We start from the raw sequence: 14,735 nt of genomic DNA on the forward strand, positions 1-14,735 counted from the left end.
TTTCTTGTTGTTTCTGCGTGATGGTGGCTGTAGCTGAAACCATGCCACCATATGATCGACGCTGGATGATAACTGTGCTATGTTTTGAGCATCTCAGTGCTAGTAGCTGTTGTAGTATGTTCCTGAGCAGCCAGCATGGGATTTGTGCCTGAGCTGCGCTGTCTTGGCCTCGTGGGTCACGGCTGATTGACCCGTACTATGGATTATGTTGCAGTATACTATCGGTTTATTGAGCAAATCATCATGTGGCTCGCTCAATCAAATCGGCGGCGCTGTTCGATGCGATTTTGATTTCCTAGTGAACTATGTTGCCGTAGACCATAAAAGAGTAGGTTGTAGTTGGTTATGGATTTGAATTTGACATGTCCGCCCTGCTGCATCTATCCAGTGAACATAGCATCCAATACTGATTGCATCTACTCTGATTGACATTTGTAACCTCACATTCAGTTATCCGTTGGCTACTGTCTGGAACCTCTGTTCGCTGCAAACAATTTGTCAGAGTGAAGCTTGTTCTTGCGTCTAGTGCATATGCATCATCATTTGGCCTCTATAGACAGGCTTTTATCCTTTCTAGTAAGACATGCATAAATAAATTATCTAACTGACTTTGTGTTTGGTTCATATCTTTTTCAGGTACAAGATGGCTCTCACCAGAATTGATCTTGCTGGCCTCGCCGTCATGGGGCAGAACCTTGCCCTCAACATTGCAGAGAAAGGCTTCCCCATCTCTATCTACAACAGGACCACCTCCAAGGTCGATGAGACCGTTCAGCGCGCCAAGCTAGAAGGAAACCTTCCTCTCTACGGTTTCCATGACCCTGCATCCTTCGTCAACTCCATTCAGAAGCCACGTGTCGTCATCATGTTTGTCAAGGCCGGCGCTCCGGTTGACCAGACCATCGCAATGCTCGCGGCACACCTGGAGCAGGGTGACTGCATCGTTGACAGAGGAAACGAGTGGTATGAGAACACGGAAAGGAGGGAGAAGGCGATGGAGGAGCGTGGACTCCTCTACCTCGGGATGGGTGTTTCCGGAGGTGAGGAGGGTGCCTGCCATGGCCCCTCCATGATGCCTGGAGGCTCGCTGGAGGCATACCAGTACATTGAGGAGCATGGACTCCTCTACCTCGGGATGGGTGTTTTCGGAGGTGAGGAGGGTGCCCGCCATGGCCCCTCCATGACTCCTCGAGGCCCGTCTCATCTCCATCGCCAGCCCCACCTCCTCGCATGACAGCGGAGGAGGAGGCCCGTCTCATGGCACGTGTGCTGGAGGACTCCATGCACACGCACGATGAGCGCCAATGGGAGGGCCTCGGGGAGATGACGGCCCTCTCCGCGGCCGGCGACGTCGCCATCCCCGAGCTGGAGATGGTGCCGAAGGAGGAGGTGGTGGAGGAGCCGCCGGTGGCCGCGTTCCACCCGGGCCTATGGGCCAGGGGTGGAGTTGGTCGTGCACCGTAGAGCAGATGGCGGCCGCCGTGGGAGGCGTGAAGTGGTGCCCCACGCCGCCGCGGTCACTGGAGCGGGACGCCTCGCCACGGGAGGAGGTGGTGCAGGCACCTGCCACCTTCCAGCCCACCACCCCCATGCACCACGGACCGCCGGCCCACCTGTGGACGCCGCCGGACTACGTCGACCTCGTCAGCGACGACGACGACACGGGCGGCCACTGAAGACGGCGATGGCCACGACATCGATGGGCGCGGCAGGAGCGCGTGGGCAACATTTTTTATTTTATTTTTATGTTAATTATGGAACTGGGCCATTTAAGTGGACCGTGAAACTGGGCCGTTTTGTGGCCGTGACCCCTAAATATGTTTTAAGTTTTTTTAACTACGTTTATTTACCTTTTTAGGTAGTTTATTTAAGTTTTTTTGTTTTCTTTAATCACGTCCACCCCGGACATGATTTGGTGTGCGGCCACGCGTTGGGCGCACCCACGACCCAACGGACGAACGCGGACATGGGCGAACCCATTGCCGCCTTAAAGGGACAAAATCCGGCCAAACCGGACGTCCGTTTAAGGTCATGATGTGGAGTTGGCCTTATAGGAGTAGTGACAATCAGACCGTGAACATCGGCAGACACGTACGTATGTAGTACAGTTGTTCGCATATCTGAAGTCTGCACTGTTCACAGCTAGATCTGGGTTGGGAATTGAACCTGGATTTGAAATCAAATCATGTGGTCCGCTTAGCTTAGATACGGGAGGCTAAATTTGATGTTTTGACCCTTTACTGAAAGTTATTCGAGATCTGACCCCAGTTTGTAAAAATTTCGGGATCTGACCCTTTTGCTACCGCCAGGGTCTATGGCGGTAGGGTTGCATAACCTACCGCCAGGGTCTCTGACGGTAGGACTTGCCGGCACCGTCATGCCCGTTTAATACGAAAAAGACCCTACCGCCATAGTCATTGGCGGTAGGCAATGCAACCCTACCGCCAAGGTATTTGGTGGTATGGTCTTCTAGCCAGATTTCACACTCCCTGCCAATCTGAATAATCTACAGTAGCCTAGTAACCTAGTAGTCTCATGCATGAGAGAGAGAGCGCGCGTAAGAGAGAGCATATAAAATTCTACTAGCCTGCAACTTGCCGCTGCTGTGTGCTCGCGCTCCCATGCACACAGCACTCAATGCATGCAGCACATCCATGGCATGCAGCTCATTCATTCACCCATCCCCATACATGCACCATCTATCTTATTTTTTAGTATTGTAAAGTAGCACACTTTATGGAGCAGTGCAATGCAGCGCAGCTTTAGCTGCCATGGGCTTTGACATTTTATTAGGCTCCAATCGTCAAGCACCCTGGCGGTAGGGTATAATGGGCTACCCCCAAGGATACTGGCGGTAGAGTATTTTCCATGTTAGATGTCCGTTACGGCGCAGTCAAAGCCTACCGCCAGAATCTCTGGCGGTAGACAGTTAAACCTTACCGCCAGAGACAATGGCGGTAGGAAAAAGGGCCAGATCCCGAAATTTTTACGAACTGGGGTCAAATCTCAAATAAGTTTCAGAAAAGGGTCAAAACACGAAATTTAGCCGATACGGGAGAGTCTTTTCACAGGTGACGCCGTGCTGACGCCATCGCAGAGCAGCCGCAAGCCGCACGAGTAGCAGACGCCAATTGTTTTTTTTTTTCTATTTTTGAGGATCAGCAGCAGAGGCCAAATAGGACCCGCCTTCCCTCTGCCCCCTACAGCGCAAACTTTGGTTCCCACTCACCAGACGCCGCGTGGGGCAGCCTTGCCAGGCGACCTGGCCCGCGCGTCAGAGACCCTAAACCCACCCACCACCCACCCACCCCTGGTGCGGTGCGTGCTTGGGAGCCGCCAGGCCCGGCGACGGCTATGGGTCTATCTCCACGGGGTGCGGTGCGACTCTTATTTAACCGGGCGCGAGGGGGGTCGAGGAGGGGTAGGTGGTCGCTCTCGCATCGCATCCGCATCCCACGCTCGTCTTCCTTCCTTCTCCCTCGACCCGCGCAGCGCAGGCAGATCTCATCCCATCCAAGGCAGGCAGGTCAGGCCACTCTCCCCCCTCCCGAATCTCCCCCCTTCCTCTCCCCCCTCGTTCGTTCGTTCGCTCGCCCCCGATCTCCGTCGCAGCCCGGGCGTGGCTTCCGGCGGGGCGGGCGGAGGAATCGAGGCGACACCGGCGAGGTACGTGAGGTGGGTCGCTGAGTTTTTTCCTACTTCTGCTTTTAGGGACGGGCGGTAGGTAGGGGGCTAAAGCTGGGTTGGACGGTGCCCGCCTCAGACCCATGGGACGGGAGCAATCTACTTGACCGGGTCATGGCAGGGAATCTCGCGTTGGTTGCGTCTGTCTACCGCCACGACACTAGGCTAGATCGCCATATACGTGCCAGTCAAGCTCAGAACGGCGATGCTACTTCAGTTGGTCCTGCGGTAGCATGAATTGCCCGACAGGTAGGGACATAGCTCATCTGTAGGTAGCATCATCAGCTACTGTATCATGTGTTTCTACAAGTAGCTGTAGCCTGTAGTTGAGGATGCAGGGGTACTGAAAGTGCAACTATCCCTAGGTGGTTTTGGTAATTCATAACAACATATAGCTCATTGAGCTAATGCCATTTCAAGATGATTATTTCAGGAAAGCTCAATGATTGGCATGGCATGGATGTGAAAGTGGAACCCTCAAAATGCTAAGGACAAAGAATTGGCTCAAGCTCAAAAGTTCAAGACTCTTCATTTTATATTTTAGGGATCCAAGATCACATTGAGTCTTTAGGAAAAGCCAATACTATCAAGGAGGGATGATGTGTTGCTTAATGAGCCTCTTGCTTTATGTGCTTAGTGATATGCTCCAAAATCCCGAACCACCTTTCCATATCCACAAATGACCTAAACCCTAAGCCAAACTCGGTCATACCGATTCTGTCAATCCGGCGCCACCAAGTTTCACTTGTCATTTGCCACTGCCAAACCCTAGAAATTCAGTCCTACCGATAAGGATCTCGGTCACACCGAGATGGGGTTGCAAACTCTCTATTTCCCTTTCGTAACTTTTTGGTCTCACCGAAAGAGCGAATCGGTCCCACCGAGAATGCAATGCAAACTCTTTGTTTCCTTCTTGTAACTTTTTGGTCTCACCGAAAGAGCAAGTCGGTCCCACCGAGTTTGCCTGACCAACTCTCTGGTTAGCTAATTGCCGAACTCGGTCTCACCGAGTTTGTGCGATCGGTCTCACCGAGATTACGTTATGCCCAAACCCTAACCGAATCGGTCCTACCGAGTTGCATCTCAGTCCCACAGAAATTCCTAACGGTCACTAGGTTTACTATTTCGATCAGACCGAGTTTTCTGATTCGGTCCCACCGAGATTGGTAGATTGTGTGTAACGGTTGGATTTTGTGTGGAGGCTATAAATACCCCTCCACCTCCTCTTCATTCGTGGCGAGAGCCATCAGAACACATACACCATTCCTACTCATATGTTCTGAGAAAGAACCACCTACTCATGTGTTGAGACCAAGATATTCCATTCCTACCATATGAATCTTGATCTCTAGCCTTCCCCAAGTTGCTTTCCACTCAAATCTTCTTTCCATCAGATCCAAATCCTATGAGAGAGAGTTGAGTGTTGGGGAGACTATCATTTGAAGCACAAGAGCAAGGAGTTCATCATCAACACACCATTTGTTACTTCTTGGAGAGTGGTGTCTCCTAGATTGGCTAGGTGTCACTTGGGAGCCTCCGACAAGATTGTGGAGTTGAACTAAGGAGTTTGTAAGGGCAAGGAGATCGCCTACTTCGTGAAGATCTACCGCTAGTGAGGCAAGTCCTTCGTGGGCGATGGCCATGGTGGAATAGACAAGGTTGCTTCTTCGTGGACCCTTCGTGGGTGGAGCCCTCCGTGGACTCGCGCAACCGTTACCCTTCGTGGGTTGAAGTCTCCATCAACGTGGATGTAGGATAGCACCACCTACCCGAACCACGGGAAAACATCCGTGTCTCCAATTGCGTTTGAATCCTTCAAACCCTTCCCTTTACATTCTTGCAAGTTGCATGCTTTATTTTCCGCCGCCAATAAACTCTTTGCATGCTTGCTTGAATTATGTGATGATTGCTTGACTTGCTCTAAGATAGCTAAAATCTGCCAAGAACTAAAATTGGGAAAAGGCTAAGTTTTTAGTTGGTCAAGTAGTCTAATCACCCCCCTCTAGACATACTTTCGATCCTACAAGTGGTATCAGAGCTTTGGTCTCCATTTGCCTTGATCTCCATAGATTTTGGTGGTCATAGCCTTGGTTTCACAACCTAGGAGAGTATGGCGTCTAGCGAGGGAAATTATCACCTTAGAGGTCCTTACTTTGATGGCACTAATTTTGCTAGTTGGAAGCATAAAATGAAAATGCATATTCTTGGACATAACCCCGCCGTATGGGCTATTGTTTGTGTTGGTTTGCAAGGTGAGTTCTTTGATGGGAGAGAACCAAACCGTGAAGCTACCGCAGATGAGTTGAAGATGTTGCAATACAATGCTCAAGCTTGTGATATTCTCTTCAACGGATTGTGCCCCGAAGAATTCAACAAAATCAGCCGCCTTGAGAATGCAAAGGAAATTTGGGATACTTTGATTGATATGCACGAAGGTACCGACTCCGTCAAGGAATCCAAGTTGGATGTGCTCCAAAGTCAACTTGACAAGTTCAAGATGAAGGATGGTGAAGGTGTCGCTAAAATGTACTCTAGGCTTGCTCTCATCACAAATGAGATTGCCAGCTTAGGAAGTGAAGAGATGACCGATAGATTCATCATCAAGAAGATCCTAAGAGCCTTGGATGGGAAATATGATACCGTGTGCACATTAATCCAAATGATGCCCAACTACAAAGATCTCAAGCCAACGGAAGTAATTGGAAGGATTGTTGCTCATGAGATGTCACTCAAGGATAAAGAGGAACTTCACAATAAATCAAGTGGTGCCTACAAAGCGTCATGTGAAGTCCCCACATCATCAAGTGAGAAACAAAACTTCAATGAAGAATTGAGCTTAATGGTGAAGAAGTTCAACAAGTTCTACAAGAGTAGAAACAAAGATAGAAGCTTCAAGTCAAGGTCCTACAATGACAAAAGATCTTCTAGTCGAGAGCGAAACTGCTATAATTGTGGAAGACCCGGACACTATTCCAATGAGTGTACAGCTCCCTACAAGAGAAGAGAAGATTCTCCAAAAAGAAGAAGCAAAGAATCTCCACCAATAGAGAGAAGGAGTAGAGATGATCGTTATGAACGAAGATACTCACGGAGAAGCAAGGATTCGGAAAGGAAGGAAAAATCATCAAGGAGCTATGCAAAACGAAGACATCAAGCTCATGTTGGTGAATGGGTATCCGGCTCCGACTCCGACAGCCACTCCGAGAGAAGTTATCACTCCGACTCCGAAGATACTCAAGATGAAGGTGTTGCCGGTCTAGCACTTGTGTCAACCAACTCCTACAACATATTTGACTCACCAAATGGAGGAATTGGAAGATGCTTCATGGCCAAAGGTCCTAAGGTAACACACCCCGAGTATGTTGACTTTAATAGTGATGAAGATGACTTGTTAGGTGATGATGATTTGCTTGTTGACAACTCTAGTGAAGAATATTATGGTGAAATATCAATTAATCATGCTAAAACGAATGACAATGGTAAGGAGAAGATTGAGGCTCTAACTAAAGAACTAAACACTCTTAAGTTAGCCCATGAAACTATCTTCGAAGATCATCGAGAACTTTTAAGAGCTCATGAGAAACTACGCTTTGAAAAGCTTAATCTTGAGCAAGAGCATGAGTTCTTAAAAGCAATCAATGATGATCTCCGCAAGAAAAGTTCTTCTCACATTGCCAAGCGTTTACTTTTATCCACCTACATGCCTCAAGTCAAGACTAGTAACAAGAATAAGAAAGATTCTTCCTCTAGTAGTAACAATGATCGTGCTAAATCCAATATTGTTGCTTCTAGTAGTTCTCTTGATTCCACTAATGATTCTCTTAGCCAAGTTACACTTGAGAAAGAAAATAGTTTATTGAAGGGAATTATAGAGAAAGGTGTTTACAAGAGCCTTGCCGGAAGTAAGCAATTCGAGGAAATTGTGCGCAAGCAAGGAATGCACCGGAAGAATCAAGGTGTTGGTTTTGAACGAAAGTTCAATGCCAATGGAGTTGAATGGGAAGAAGATCAATACCCCAAGACAAAGTTTATTCCTCAACAAGAGAAGTATGATACTTCCTTCAAGGGAACACAAGCTCAAGATGATCTTCCACCACAAGACTACAAGCAAAAAGGCAAGGACAAGCTTCAAGAGGAGATTGATGCATTTGAAGAAGCTCCTAAGACCTTAGTCAAGTGGATTCTCAAGACTACTTCAAATTCCACTACATCAAGTACGACTACAACTCCAAGGATTCCCATCAAGATGGTGTGGATCCAAAAGAAGAAGAACTAGAGAGTTCTTGAGGGTGACTCCGCCAACATACTTCACTCTTATCATTTTGGCAAGAACAAGTGCAATCAACTTCCACATCTTGCACTAGTTCAAGGAGTCACAAACCCTCTTGTTGGTAAGACAAGGGACAAGGTAACCTAAAGTTTTCATGGACATCATCTTGTGTGTGCATCACTCTATGTCTATGGATATCCTTGTTTGTTCCTTGTGGGACTAACCCATGTAGGTATTGAAAGTGCAATTCACTCAAATGGATAGCTCCAAGTGATCTACATCAACATTGAGCATCCACATCTTCAACATCTACATGAAGTCATCATCGACAAAACCCAAGGTTAGTTCATCCCTCTTAGGGGGGATATCACATCTAGGGGGAGCTTTACTCTAAGACTTGAGCTAAAGCAACTCTAAAGATGTGAATACAACAATGCTTTATGTAAAAGTGGTAACCCCACTTGAGCTTAAACGATGAGTATGACCTATGATCAAGTGTTCTCACTTGACTCCTAAGTCAATATACTCATATATAGATGACCTAGTCATCGCAAATTGCTTGATAGATGCTATAATTGGTTGTGCATGCTTTGCCACATATTTCATTTGCCATCTTATTGTGTGAGCATGTTGGTTGCATATTTTACTCATTCGAGGACATCCACTTGTTGTTTTGATTGTTTGGCTTTCTTATTTTGCCAAGTGGATGGACAAGAATGCCTAAGAACCTCCTCTAGCTATCTATGCTTTTCTCGTCTCAAACTCTATTCATGCTGCATCACAAAGCTTGATCAAGTCAGATTCGAACCACTCTGTGTGAGGAGCGCTCGGAGTCCCCGATTCGTCATAGACTTAAACTTCCAAAACCTCTTTATGAATCTCGGTCTGACCGATACTCCATTTTCGGTCCTACCGAGTTCATTAAGTTGATCTAGGTTTTCGATCTCGGTGCAACCGATTTGAACTTTTCGGTCACATCGAGTTGCAATAACTGCACACAGTTTTGCATCTCGGTGCCACCGAGTTGTTCCACTCGGTCACACCGACAGGGTCGGGCTATATATAGTGACGGGCAAAATTTTGGAAATTTCTCCGAAACCTCTTCGCCCGCGCGATAGCCTGCTCTGCCTTCGTGGTCTCCGGATCGTCTTCTCGCCGCCAGCAGCCTCCAGTCGCTGGTCTCCGCTGCCGTCAACGGAATTCTGCCCCGCCGTTGCCGCCGTAGCGAGTCTCCGCCGAACTAGGGTATGGACTCGATCTTTGTGCTATTCTCCACTCCGATTCCTAGCACATTGTGGTCATCATGATTCTTGCCACGATTGAAACACTCCTATCCAGTCAATGAACTCGTAGATTAGGTTTAATTCGAAAATTTTAGGGTTAGGTTTCCGCCGAAACCATCTCGGACCCACCGAGTTAAAAAACTCGGTACCACCGATCTAGCTTTTGCCATTGCACAAGTGAAACTCGGTCTGACCGAGAATAACTTATCGGTGCGACCGATTTTGGAATTCTGTGAAACCCTAGCAGTCTCGGTGCCACCGAACTATGACTCGGTCTGACCGAGTTCACCAGTTCTGGTGCCAAAACTGCTTCGGTGTCACCGAGTTTGAAAATTGGTAGATCCGAGATGCTTTCTGTGGAAAACTAAAACTAAGTTTTTGAATTAATCTTTTGCAAAAATCTCTGCTTTTTGTGATGCTCATCCACTCTATCTTATCCATAATCTATTCACAGGGTCAGCAGTCAGTTTGCAACATGTCTGATCAAAGTGACAGCCAGAATGTGTCTGAGCAGCAAGTTGTGATGAGTGAGGGCACTAGCCCCTCAAGTTCTTCTGATGATGGCAGCAGGAGCACCCCCAGCAATCTGCCTAAGGCTGCCACACGTCAAAGGAAGAAGAGAACGTCTGATTCTGAGGATGAAGACTATGTGGCAGAGGAAGAGGCCACATCAAAGAGAGCTGAACCAGCTCAAGGCACAAAGCTAGGGCTGAAAATCAAAAGGCCAGCAGGCAGGCAGCCCATGTCTAAGATTAGAGCTTCAACTGTGAAGCCTGCACCCACAGAGCCAGTTGTTGCTGAGGGCAAGAAGAGGAAAGAGAGGGTGAAGAAGACTGTAGCCAGAGTGCTTGGGAAGGCCTCCATCATGGTAGATGAGGAGGAAGAAGAAGAAGAGGTTGCTGCACCAGCACCCAAGGCAGCCAAACTCATGGGAGATGCTATAAGGTCAGGAACAGCTGCATCCAAGCCCAAGGAAGCACCTAAGGCTGCATCTAAGCCTAAGAGTGCACCAAAGAGAAACACACGGAGCATCCCAGCTGCGGAAAAGAACAAGGCCCCAGTGCCTGAAGCTATCGAAGAAGAGGAAGAGAGTGTCCTTAGGAAGCTCAAGCCCAAGATCCCAGACCACAACGATGCTCATCCTGTGGCTGAGGATATGAAGCTCAGGAGAGATTCAGGGCTGAGGAAATGGAGAGAAGCAGATCCGTATGCTTCTAGGAGAAGGACTGCCGTGGATCACAGATTTCATACCAAGGAGCAGCAAGATTTCTATGAAACTGTTTTGCTTGACAAGAAGCCAATCGTTTGTGACATGAGATGGGTCGACTGGACCTACATTAAGGACAATGAAGAGTACTACCCCGGTGTATTTGATAGCTTTAGTGCATGTGGAGTTGCAGACTTTGTTGGGCAGAAGCTCACAAAGTGGAACGAGGAGCTGATCATGCAATTCTACTCCACAACACACTTTTATCCGGATGGCAGGATCACATGGATGTCAGAGGGTACAAGGTAACAATCCACTGTTGAAGAATGGGCGAAGTTGATCAATGCCCCAGAGGAGCAAGCTGATGACTTGGACATTTATGCCAAGAAAAAGATGGATCACAACTCCATGTCCAACATGTACAAGGAGATCCCGAATGAAGCGCTCGACACATTCAAGTTTGGCTCAGTGCACTATCTGCTCTCAGGATTGCCTACGATCAACTGGGTTTTTGTGACTCCTTTTCATACAAGACATGTATCACATATACAACCCATGTAGATTTTAATATGCTATTAATTGATATACATATTTGCGTTTTGGTTAAGAGCTCTACCGGCAAGAGCCAACTGGAAGCCAAACTCAAGGATGCGTTTAGTCAGATCAAGGGTGGTACCGTGAGGGGTATTAATTGTGTCCCCAGAATTATTGTGCTTGTAACTTCTCTCGCAGGCGCCATGTATGACATTTTTTTTTGCGGGCATCTGCTCTTGGTCTTGACCTGTGTTGTCTCAAGTACAACTAACAGTTACGCCTAATTCTGCTGCCTGTTTTTTTTTGGACGAAATGCAGTTAGCACTTAGCACTGCTTTCATTGCCCTAAGAAGGGTTCTTCAACCAAAGTACAGCGTCATCGGTAATCAGTCGGGCTGGTGTCGGCCAAGGCCTGCACTCTAGTCCTGCCAGCATCAGCCCATTGACGAGCTTCGAGCTGAAGCTTGCGGAAGACAATCGTGACCGAGGCGTAGTGCTGCCTGTTTTATAATTCTTGTGCCTGTAGCCGCATTGTTACATTCTGCAGGGTCAGTCGACACTTATAATTGAATTGGCACCTTCTGCTGCTGACTGGAGCTGCGCTGAGTGACCAAAGAGGTCAGAAGAAGAACATGTACTGACTGTGGTTAGCCAGGTTTAGTCCTTTTTGGATGGTCTTATTCTTTCGCGGCATGTATATTGTTCCATGGATTGCGTACTTCAAATGAACGGAAGTGGGTAATATATGTTGCTATAATTTGAAATCTTTGCTTGTTTGCAAGTCAGTAAGGTTGTAGTACATTGGAGATGTAGACTGAATTTGTGTCTGTCAGGTGTAGAGGTAGCTAGCGATGAACCTGGATGAGAAGTAGTCAGAAACAGAGCAGCTGAACGCCTGCCCTGCAGCTGCATTCCGGGAGTACTTGTTGCAGCTGCTAGCCACACACATCATCGTCATGTTGTTTGACAAACATAATTCCGCTGCCACAGATGTTGATTCAGCAGGGTGAAAGTTAGTATATTCATCGCCGAATCAGCTTTTTCTCATTTTCTTTTTGATTGATCCCAGGCGCCAAGAACAACATCGACACAGACAGCCAACAGCACGCCCACCGACAGATCCCCTTTCGGGCATATCTCCCTCTAGTCGTGCCGCAGCGCCAAGCAGTGGCATCCTCGAGCCACTCCATGGTCGGCTTTGGCCTATGCTCATCTGTTGTTTCCTTGCCAGTGAGAGTGGAAAGTGCAGAGAAATTCAGAACTGTTTTTTTCTCTCGGAAAGATGGTGTACCTTTTGTCTGTCTAGGCTGGCCGCCGCTGTCCCCTAGTCGCCGGATCCGGTGCTCGGGCGGCTGCTGGCCCTTGATCCCGGCCGGATCTGGTTGATGGGATTGCCGCAGACGCGCTTGTGTTCTTGTCTCTTTTTTTTGAGACGGTGTTCTTGTCTCTTGAGGGTGTGGTCTGTGGGTGTGGAGGTGAACCTTGGTGGCGTGGCGAGGCTGTTGGCTGGTGGTGGATGTGATGCGCCTGGTGGGAGGATGCCAGGGCGGCGGCTCCGGGCTTGGCGGACGTCGTCGGCTCTGTGGCGAGCGGCGGCGTGGGTGCTAGTCCGCGACTTCGACCGTGCGGGCGGTGAGGTTGTGGCGGATGTGTACTGCGATGGCGTTGCGGCCCGTCGGCCGGCGCTCCTGCTTGACCTCCGTCCCTCTCTGTTGGCTTGCACCCCTTTGGTCAGTCTTTGTCCTTGTGCCCGAGATGTGGAGCGGGACTAGGGGAAACCCTTGGCCATCGGCGGTGGCCATGACAATGACGACGCCATTGATTGGCGTCGGCTCCTTCCTCGGAGGCTTTGTCAAGGTCCCTTCCCTCTCCTCCTTGCTTTCATGTGGCGAAAGCCCCTGCTCCCCTTGCGGACGGCGGCGGCGTGCTGTCGTCGCATCCCTTCATGAAGGCGTCGTCCGGGGTGCGTGAAAGGAAGGTCGGCGCTTGCTGCTGGTTTGGGTGCGGATGGTGGCGACTTCTTGTGCATCTTCTTCCGCCGATCTTCGTCTTGCGGTATCGTTCTTATTCTCGCGTTTGGATATGCGGTTAGATGTGTTTGGTGGCGAGGTCGCGGTAGCTCATCGGCTGTGGCTTGAGCTCTGGTCCCTCATGCCTTTGGTGCTCTGTTCGTATTGTCCATGTGGCTCATGATGAGCTACCTGCCTCCCGACGATACGGCGCCCTTCGAGCCAGGGCGAGGGGATTATGGTCTTCTTCGGAGGTGGAATCGGATGGCTTACTGACAGGTTCCACGGGAGTAGGCGATGGCGTTGGCCACCGTTGCTTGTGCTGCTCTCGTTGATTCTCACCCGATGCTGGTGTGGCCGCTATTCTAGATGTTTGGCTGGGGTAATTCAGGCAGAGCTCCTTCTTCTATTTTTCTGATTGCCTGTATTGCTGATAGGCCGAGAGCTGTTCTAGCACTTTGTATCTTTGTCGTTTTCTTGTTTTCCTTCCTTGTAAGTTGTGTGTCTGTAATCCTGGCCGGTTGATGGCTTTGTTAATTTAAAGCCGGGCTAGTTTCGAGCCTTTTTTGACACGACAGTCACCTTTTCTTAAAAAAATTTTTTATGCTGGGGGTGGTTATATCCGGCAGGGGTCAGCCGACACTCATGATCCGCTCCTTCTCCACCTGGCTTGGCCTATGCCTGTGCTCATCTCTGTTGATTGATTGCCAGGGAGAGTGCAGAGAAGTGCAGAACTGTTTTTTTTTCTGTCTAAGAGAGTGGTAATCGTCGGTCCGCTTTGACCAAGTTACAGCCCAACCATTCAGCGATTATCGTCACAGTGATGGTTCCGCGATGTAGGATTCAACTCCAAGTGGTTCTTTCAAGGATTTAGAGGGAAACGATCGTCCGTCATGTTCATCACTGAATCTGCTCTACTCTGATTGGGCCGTTTAGTTTCAAGGACTCTCTTCTTGATTTTTTGTCGAAACAGACCACCTGTCCACTGGAATTGCCACAAAAGACCCCGTCCCGACGAAATTGACAAAAAAAGACCCCCTGGGCAGTGGCGGCAGGCGCAACAGGCGAGACGTGGCACCTGCCGCCACGGCTGGAGGCGGCGGCGCGGTGTATAACGACCTTCGTACAGTTCCACGAGCCAGGACGGAACGGGGCAAGCCTGGTGGGCCCTGCTGCCACCGGTGAGGCGGCCCCTCGTGCTCTGCCGCTTGCAGGCCGACATGGCCTGGTGCACGCGCGATGGAAAAGGAAAATATCCACGCTGGACTCAGTAGATTCCTGTGGTAGTATTTTAAATTTCATAATCATTTGTTTTTTTATTTCTGCAGTTTAATGTAGCTTTATTTCAATTCTACGATGTATCTTATTTTCAGTTGTACCGTGTCGTAATGGAAAAAAAATATAGTTTTAGAATAAAGTAATGGCATTTTCTTGCCCTCCACTAATATCGAACATCGTGCAACAACTACAGAATGAAATTAAGATAGAACATAATGCCCTATAATAAGAGAGTACAAACTAATAATGCAAGTACATCTGAATTAAACGGTAGAACTGGAATACAGCTTAAAAACTACATGAAGGCATCATCGTCATCCTCCGTCGATGCAGAACTATTGCCCTTCGAGGATGCAGAACTCTTACCCTTGGACGATGCAGAACTCTTGCCCTTCGAGGATGCAGTACTCTTGCCCTTAGACGATGCAGAACTCTTGCCCTTAGACGATGCAGAACTCTTGCCCTTTGAT

At 48.7% G+C, this 14,735-nt stretch overlaps 1 protein-coding gene across 1 annotated transcript; it reads left to right on the forward strand.

Annotated features, from left to right (window-relative positions):
• The first annotated feature begins 639 nt into the window (after positions 1–639).
• LOC123150120 (6-phosphogluconate dehydrogenase, decarboxylating 1) lies at positions 640–1,234 on the forward strand. Its single transcript, XM_044569921.1, has one exon. The coding sequence runs from the start codon at positions 644–646 to the stop codon at positions 1,232–1,234; it is 591 nt and encodes a 196-aa protein (XP_044425856.1). The 5' UTR covers positions 640–643.
• The last annotated feature ends 13,501 nt before the right edge of the window (positions 1,235–14,735 follow it).

This window comes from Triticum aestivum, chromosome 7A, assembly GCF_018294505.1.
Source record: "Triticum aestivum cultivar Chinese Spring chromosome 7A, IWGSC CS RefSeq v2.1, whole genome shotgun sequence".
NCBI classification, from domain to species: Eukaryota; Viridiplantae; Streptophyta; class Magnoliopsida; order Poales; family Poaceae; genus Triticum; species Triticum aestivum.